Below are 8,975 nucleotides of genomic sequence, written 5' to 3'. Positions count from 1 at the left end.
GTTTTCAGATTGTTTTTTTTTACTAAATGAAAAAATATTAATTCATGCAAAAAAGTGGCAACATCGTCGGTAATTTTTTTTTCACCAGGGGCTGGTACCTAGGGTTGGATCGAGTGCCGAATGGGACCCGAAAAAGGGACTCCGAGACCGCAAAAAAAAAAATCTGATGTATTGAATACAATTTTGTTGAATTTTCATAAAGTTATTGGAGATCGTTCCTCCTTTGAACGTCATGTCACACCCTAAAATTCGTTCATTTCATCCATTATTGGACCTTTCTTGTTAACCAATGAGGATTTATTATAGATCAATTTGAAGATTTCAAGTAAATCTTTGAAATGATGTGTTATTTTTCTCACTACATCGACTTGATCAATTATTATGGGTGATTATGTGGCAATTCACGATTCCTTCAGCGTTTTAGTGCCCGATTGTTATCATTCCCGCCAATACTCAGTGGCATTAATGAAGTCAAGAATTAGTCGAGTTTAAAAAATTGGTTGAAGGATCAATTTCGTGCAGCCTGGCCAGCGCGCGTCTCGCCTCTAGTATGTGAAAAAAAAATGAATTTGTGGATTCCAAAGATATATATTTCATCATAAATTACAAAAAAATCTTAAACCTAATGATTTCTTTTCCAACAAATTTTCTATCTGTACAAAGCAGTAAATTGAATCATAATCATCATTCAATTATTATAACAGTCATCACCAATCGTCTTGTGGCACTCTGTATGTGAAATTATTGCTCCTGATAATGTTGATACCAGCTCCGAAATACGGCATAACGTAGTGCGATCCATCGGCAGGTCCAACAATTTGTGTTGCTATCAATATGACATCACAAAATTGCCCCAAGAATAGGAATCCCAGTGTACAAAGTTTTAATAAACCAATCGCGGGATATCCGAGATAGAATCTGTCAGCTCCGAACATTCCCAGGAATATCGATAGCAATACTGATGTCTCGAAGGAGTAGCCATTGCTGAAAATTACATTTTCGTTTTTTGATTAACATCCAAATGCCAAATTTGTAGAACATAACAGAGCATATCAAGACAAGGCAATTCTTCACTTCCAGTTGAATTATTTTCCTAATAAATGATTGTAAGAAACATCTCAAGAAACAGTTTACGTTGACATTTTCTCAGCTGCAAAGATTCTTAACATTTTTCCCTGAAATGAGTTGTTTTCGAGAGTTTCTTCTCAAAATTTCTTCCAAAAAGGTGCCTCAAAAGAAATACTCTTAAAAAAACTATCTGGAATTTTTTAATTTTTTATTCTTTTAGAAAAAAAACATTTTTTGGAAAATAGTTGATCCACCAACAATTAAATTCAAAAATTCCGTGGATAAATGATGTTGAGAAGAAACAAGGAATCGATTGCACAGAAAAACTGGTAGAAAAAAACATCAATTCAGAACAATAATTGAATTACCACAAAAAAAAAATTACGAATAAGTCTCCCTCAAAAGAATTAGGAACCTTTCATTACAGGTGGTAGGGGATTTGATATTTATTTATTCTTTATTCTTTCCCTTCTGGAAAGAGGGCGCGTGATTTAAATGTCGGTAAGTATCGTGGGAACAGTTTGGGTCGTACCATGGAACTGAGAGAGAGAGAGAGGAAACACTCGACAGGTTCACTAACTTAAGACGCATTTTAATGCTATTTGAATAATTAGAAAAACATCCAATAAAAATTATTTGACACCCGTAGGTGATGAGAAAAAAATCAATCAATCTGATAAATAAAATCAATATTCAAAAAATGTTCAAATGCACACTTAAATAGTTACTTGAAAATTGGANCCCCCCTACCGTTTCCCCCCCCCCCCCGTGAACAACACACGAAACACCCTAATGGAGCTCTGCGTGATTGAACGTTTGCTGCTCCAACTTCTTCGTTCTAATTTAACATGTTCGAAAATGCATAAAGCAAAAATTCAAAACAGCTTTCAATTTTCAAAACGTCATGGTAATTTTTCTCATATTTGAATTTCATATGGTAAAAACCGAAAAATAAAACTTTGAACGTTGATTTGAGCATGTTTCCCACCGCTTTTTCTTAATCTGTTAATTTTTTCTGAAAATTCAAAAAATTTCCGATCGAAATCATATTTGAAAATTGTTTGCTCATATGCTGCAGAGTCGAAAAAAAGGCGAAAAATAAAAAATGAGTAATTGCAAAAAGGATTTTTCATGGTTTGATAATGTAATCACAATTTTTATTCATTACATAGGTATTTTTATTAGCACAAATTGCTTCCCCATTTGTTGTTAAGAAATGAGGAAGCAATTTGTGCTAATAAAATAAAAATAAAAAATAAAATCGATTAACAAAGACACCGTGAGAAATCAATTTTCGGAATACCATTTTCTTGTTTTGTCGGCGAAACTTCACAACCTCGTTTTTATACAGTGAAGTTGGAGAGAAATAGTTTGGTGCTTGTATAGTGAGCGTCTCTAATGAATATGAAAAAGAAAAAGAGTTGATATTTTTCGTCCTGTACTAATGATATGGAACTATACGATGTGCAGTTAGTGAAATCGAATAGTTGATAAGGTAAGGTGGACGGGTTAGCCATTGTGGCAAATTCATCATACTTTAGTTGTATAATAAAGTTTATAAGAGAGATGTATCTCTTTTCGGAAAGTCGAATTATGACTTTTGATTGCTTCCGTAAGCAATTTTTCTGCTCTCTTAGACCGGAATAATATAGAGTAATCCTACAGATACAAAGAATGCTAAAATAATTATCACCTTGATTTGCACTGAAGCTATTGTTGAAAAACTTTTCATCTCATTTGTGGTAGTCTATGCAATTTATTCACTCCTAAGTAATAGTATTTGGTATTGAAATTGATTAATTTGTTGATAATAACTGCAACGACATAGAAAACGTTCCATTACAACACTGAATCTTTCATAACTATTTTATTGTCATTTATCTAATAATAATAATTTTTTCAATCAGTGTAATCTCTCGAAACTTCAGGTTTTCATGATAATTCCCAATCAATTACCTTTCATATCGCTATGAACAATCTTCTGATCATGAAGATACTTCACTCCGTCGAGGATCTGCTTCGTCTAATGAGAAATAGTGGATTCATTCTGTTTTCACTTGTTCCACGAAAATCTTGGATAATCCATCCTCACTGACAGATTCCAAATACTGCACGATGTTCCTGTGTCTCCTCTTACCCTGATCATCGAGCTCGACTCGAACTTCATCTGCTTATCAGTCATGTAGGCATCCAGATTTGTCACCATATGTTCTTCATCAGCCGTCATTTCGAGGACGAGTTCGTAGAACCTCTGTCTGCATTCGAGGGAAAGAACTTCTTCTATAAACTGATACTTCGAGTCGTGTTAGCAGTGAACAGTCAGTCATGGACCTGTTTGTTGTTAATTTTTCATGCTGTCCAAACAAAGATTTCAGATTTGAATGGACTTCTCCTCAGCCCCTAGATTCGCATTGTCATAACTTGGCATCAAGAACTTTGTGGGCTGAAGAATCAGGAGAGAAAATCTAATATTATCCCTCACTTCAGATTTAGTTGCTTCAGCGAAGAAATCCATCGAAAAACGAATGAAGACTTGCTCTTCTGGAGAGACTTTAGTATCCTCGTTTTTCTTCCTGAATCTATCGATAAGGGAAATTTTTCCAATAGTAAATTTTAGGTACCAGCTTGGAGGTTTCAGCTTCAACATGCACTCACCTGCCTGCAGGGCCTTGGTGTAATCCTCGGTGAGAACAGAGACCTCGAAGAATGTTGCAACGTCTCAGTATTCTTTCAGACTTGAGAGATTGCCTTTCTTGCCTATCAAATTGTTCAGGACTATTCCAATGTGCTGCTCCTCACTCTTGGAGAATTCGTACTTGTTCGGTTGAACATTAAATCCTTTTCTGCACTACTGCATGGCACTCTTCAGGCTCTCTTGATCAGTGTGTCGACCCTCCACGAACTTGATCTGTTGTAGATTCTTCCAGCAAGGCAGGCAAGTGGCTTTCTTTCTTGATGAAGGATTTCTCCATAACTCTGACTGTCTTTTCTCGATTACCCTCTTTATTTCTTTTGCTCAGAGCGAAACTGTAGAGATAGACGATCATCGGAGTATTGATGTACTTGTTGTCATTGGGAATCGTTCGAAGGTCGTCGACCAGTTGTATCATGGAGTCAGTCGTAATCCTGGACTTCTCTGAATCATCCACACATTTCTTTCATGTTGTTGAGGATTTTTCATAGCTCGTCCCCTCCATAATATTATAATGATCTTGTTGAATCAAATTATTCAATGAGTTATTCAAAAAATTTTTAAATAGAAAAAAATTTATCGGTTATTTTTGGAATAAACATTGAATAATAGTCACCTAAATACATTTCCTGAGCCTTCCTTATGCTCACCAAAAACTTCTCCTCCAAATTGCACCTTCCACTCAGCTCCGAATTGGAATTGATGACTTAATATTAATTCGTAAAACGTCCGTCTACGATTTTTTAACATTCAAATTCTTCGTGAACCACAATTTTCCTCCAATTTCGCCTCTTTTTTATACTAAATGTTCGTTCACAACTTATTCACCATTTTTAATATATTTAAGAAATTGACAGAAATCACATCATCAATAAATATCTTTTTTCCCCATTAAATTTCTAACTGAAAATAATTTTGCAATAAAACATTTTTCGATTTACAGCGAACACCATGGAAATTCACAATCTAGAGCTATTATACGTCCATAGCTCGAAAATAATCCGAACTCCGCTCGAACATCGTTCGAGCTCCGTTCAAACGTCGTTCGAGCTCCGTTCGGACGTCGCTCGAGCTCCGTTCGATCGCCGTCCGATGGAGACTCGAGCGTCATTCGGACTATTCCGAACTCATCCGATGAGCTTCGATTGCGCCCGAGCGGGCTCAAGTTTCATCGATGAAAACACGGTCTGCTCGATAATAAAATCCTTATCTGCGTTATCGACTGTCTCGTGTGTGAACTCGTGCGCACGCAACCGGATGAAATTTGACAATGTCGCATTCCTCATGACGGTTTCCGGCAAACCTCATGTAGCTATTGACAGTAATAGTGATTAGTGAAATGGATCAGAGTAAAGTTCCACAACTAATCGAAGAAGTGCACCGTAGACCTGCAATTTGGAACAAATCCCTAACCGAAAATCGGTTCAAGGCTTTCATCGGGACTGAATGGGATAAGGTTGCAGCCAATATCCGTGTATCCAGTAAGTATACTCATATTTTTTTCAAAAAATAAAGAAAAATAATCGTATTACTATGTCACTTTGTGAGGCATTGAGTAATGCAAAAACAACGCAAGAAGGGTATATTTTTTCGCATCAATCCGATCTACAATTTTTTAAAACTCCAATTTTTCAGTGACATTTTGAAAATGTTTGGTTAAGGTGTTTCAACACCCTTTTGTCCAAAATTCATGTTTTTTCTACCTTTCTGGTTAACTCTTTATCAGATTGACGCGAAAAAATAAACCGTTTTTGCATTATATCATTATTGAATGCCTCACGAAGTTACGTAGTGATGCGATTATTTTCCTGCCTTTTTTGTAAAGTTTTTGAAGAAATCAGAAAATTGTGGAAAAATGTAGAAAAATAATCGCATCACTATGTAACTTCGTGAGGCATTGAATTATGACATAATGCAAAAACGCTATATTTTTTCGCGTCAATCTGAAAAACAATTTACCATAAAAATAGAAAAAACGTGAATTTTGGACAAAAGAGTGTTGAAACACCTTAACCAAACATTTTCAAAATGTCACTGAAAAATTGTACTTTTGCGAAAATTGTCGATCAGATTGATGAGAAAAAATATACCGTTTTTGCGTTGTTTTGGCATTATTCAATTGCTCACGAAGTTTCCGGGTGTAGTGATTATTTTTTCTGCATTTTTTCTACAGTTTTCTGATCTCTTCTAAAACTTTACAAAAAATACAGGAAAATGGTCGCAACATCCTGAAACTTCGTGAGGCATTAAATAATTGAATAACGCAAAAACAATATATTTTCCGCATCAATCCGATCGACAATTTATCAGTGACATTTTGAAAATTTTTGGTTTTTCGGGGTGATAGTTGTATTTTTTTTTCACAGAAATACAGGCACAAAGCAAGTGGAAATCTCTGGTGAAGAAATTTAAGAGTGAAAATGCTCGTGTTCAGCTTCGTCGATCAGGTGACGGTTTAGAGGACACCTACAAATCAACTTGGCCCTATTACGAGTCGCTGACATTCCTAGGCAGCTCAGTTCTCCCCAATTTCTCAAGTGGAAATTTGGAAATCGGTGGTGACGTCAAGCCGGAGCTGAACGACGTCGTGACTGAGGAATCATCCTGTAACGAAGTTGTTCAGAAAATGTCAAAAAAACACTGCGACATTGCTGAGGAGATTCTACGTATGCATAACGAAAAATTCGCATTGTTGGAAAAATCTGTGACCAGCAATGTACGTGGGACCAGTTCACTGGAAGATGACAAACACAACATGGCATTTTTTGAAACCCTTCTGCCGACATTGCGGGAATCCCCAAAGAGGATATTTTGCTCTGCCGGAATGACGTTTCCCAGGTGATTTTCAAGTACGCCTACAAAAATGCTACTTGGAAATCGATAAATGACTCTGGATCTTCTGACAGTTCGCTCAACAGATCAACATTACCAAAGAGGAGGAGACAATTGGCAAATGAAGATGATGGTAAGAATCTGAATATAATTTAATAATGATTGAATTGAAAAAGTAGAATAATTTTATTTTCATTTTCTCAGACTTGCCAAATCATAAGCTCCTGTTCACCTCGCTCAGCCGTCAAACACAATGCTTTTGTTAAGAAGGAGAAGAAGTATGAGCCCACAGCGAAAGAACGTGAAATGGAGCATCGGAATAGCGGTAAATTTTTTAAATCTATTTGATAATATCCTATTGGTAGAAAAGATTACAATTTAATTAATGAATGTTGACTATAATTTTCAGAAATGATTCGACTTGGGTATGACAGGTTTTCATATCCTCCTCAACCTCTCTGGAAGTGGGATCATATGTACCAGCAGCAATTTCCTCGATACCCTACACCACGTCATCTTCATTCGATGGAGAATCAGGAGTGGTTCGGTGAAGATAGGACTCCAAGACCAATGCCTCAATCTGCTGCAGACCCTGCTAGGTTCACAAACCCACCTCTACCAATCCAGCCTCTTTCTGCATCTGAGCCAGTCGCGAAGCAAAGGCTGGTATGTGAGGAGCATTCTCTCATTTCGACTGCAACCATGACGCAGCTTGAAGTAAACAAGGAGAATCAGAATATGGGATCTGAGAGTGGCCGAGATCCTGCAGTGGATTAAACTTTGGCTTTTTGGGAGTTTTCTTGGGAGATTGGTGATGTTTTACGGTATATTTAATTTTCAGAATGTTACCTCATTTCCACGGTTTGGAATAATTATATTTTGATAAGAAAAAATAATACTTGCTGAGTTTTGAAACGCATTCAAAGAAAAATACTTTTTGTTTCCAAAGTTTAAAAAATGCGATTACTAATCGTTGAATTATTATTAAAGTTAATTATACTTTTCTTTATAAAGATGCCAAATGATAATTTATAATGATTTATTTACAAAAATACAAAGTATTTATCGTTAATTGACTTCAATTATTTTATAAGTTTTGAAGATCACAGAAAATAATTGTATGATCATTGTTCAAATTCAGTGTTCAATAAAAAAAATTCAATCAAATCTTATCTTGTAACCATTGATACTTTATTTATATTTTCACCAAAAAAGCATAGCCGTCTCATAATATTCTTATTTTACAATTTTATTTTTATCACGATTTGTTGCAAGCAGACTTGCATCTCGCCATTGTTCTAGGTCCTTCAGCCATGTATTTATTTCAATGAATAATTTATCAAAAAAAAATTGGAGGTCTCCTCACAAACAGCATAGCAGGAGACATCGCTGAGGATTACGACAAGGATTTGCAGCTACAACAGCTGAAGAATGATGTTTTGCAGACCATCTGGTAAAATCAGGATTTGTCACACCAGTTGGACAGCATGAACATCAAGATTGGACTGCTCATCCAGAACAGAATAGTCCTGCAGGATGTAATTGCTCATGGGTAGAATGTGGAGACACTTGCCAAAGAGAAACAGCATCAATTTAGAAAAAATACAGTCTCTGAGAATGTGAGCAATCGCAAAGGCCTGAAATCCTTGACGAAGGAGGGGAGGAAGCGTTTGAGGGATATCAACAATTGTTCTACGCTTTACAAACAAATACTGATTTTTTATCGAAGTTGATATTCTTGATACCCCAGAGCAAAACAAATAAATTCCTCCAGAATGTCATTCTGACACTTTCAAATTTTGGTTCCAACATCAGAGACGAGTATCTTCTTCTGAAGCTCTTTCGTAGCGCTCTGCAGGAGTAAATAAGATCGAAATTTCAGAAACCATCAGAAGTTGTGACTGGAAATACTTTGGTTCTGAAAATGGTTGTTCATTATTTACGACAGTTGAATGGTTTTGCACTTCATTAGATTCTGGGCCCAGAGAAAGTTCTGGAAGACAGATCTGTCAGCATCGAGACAAGTCCAGTGGCATTAACAAGGGCTGGAGGAATCAGCTGGAGATAGAGAAAGGTGAGAGTCTAGATCTACCTTATTGTGTTAATCAATGTACGTCATTAACTTTAATAATATTATACTTTATTTTAATATGTATGTCAACGACTTTATCGAGGAATTCAAATACTCAAGGACATGGTGATGGAATTCCTCAAACAAATAATAGAGTCCAGAGATATAATTCCTTATGGTATGCTCTACAAGTCGAAGGTACTGTACGACACTCTCACTGAACAATTTCCTCAAGCTCCATAGAAGGATATTCTCAAGGTTGTGGAGAACTTCGTTTATTACAACTTTATAAATGCTACCATTGTGGCTCCT

General features: G+C 36.1%; 1 protein-coding gene across 1 annotated transcript; it reads left to right on the top strand.

The window, feature by feature from the left end:
* The first annotated feature begins 5,099 nt into the window (after nt 1-5,099).
* LOC107043427 lies at nt 5,100-7,505 on the top strand. The gene is made up of 4 exons (XM_015264941.1): nt 5,100-5,241; nt 6,127-6,598; nt 6,814-6,917; nt 7,002-7,505. The coding sequence occupies exons 1-4, from the start codon at nt 5,100-5,102 to the stop codon at nt 7,367-7,369; spliced, it is 1,086 nt and encodes a 361-aa protein (XP_015120427.1). The 3' UTR covers nt 7,370-7,505.
* The last annotated feature ends 1,470 nt before the right edge of the window (nt 7,506-8,975 follow it).

The sequence above is a fragment of the Diachasma alloeum genome, unplaced genomic scaffold (assembly GCF_001412515.2).
Source record: "Diachasma alloeum isolate Michigan unplaced genomic scaffold, Dall2.0 Dall_scaffold_00572, whole genome shotgun sequence".
Classification (NCBI taxonomy): Eukaryota; Metazoa; Arthropoda; class Insecta; order Hymenoptera; family Braconidae; genus Diachasma; species Diachasma alloeum.
Note: the sequence above shows the minus strand (reverse complement) of the source record. Positions and strands in the feature narration are given on the sequence as shown.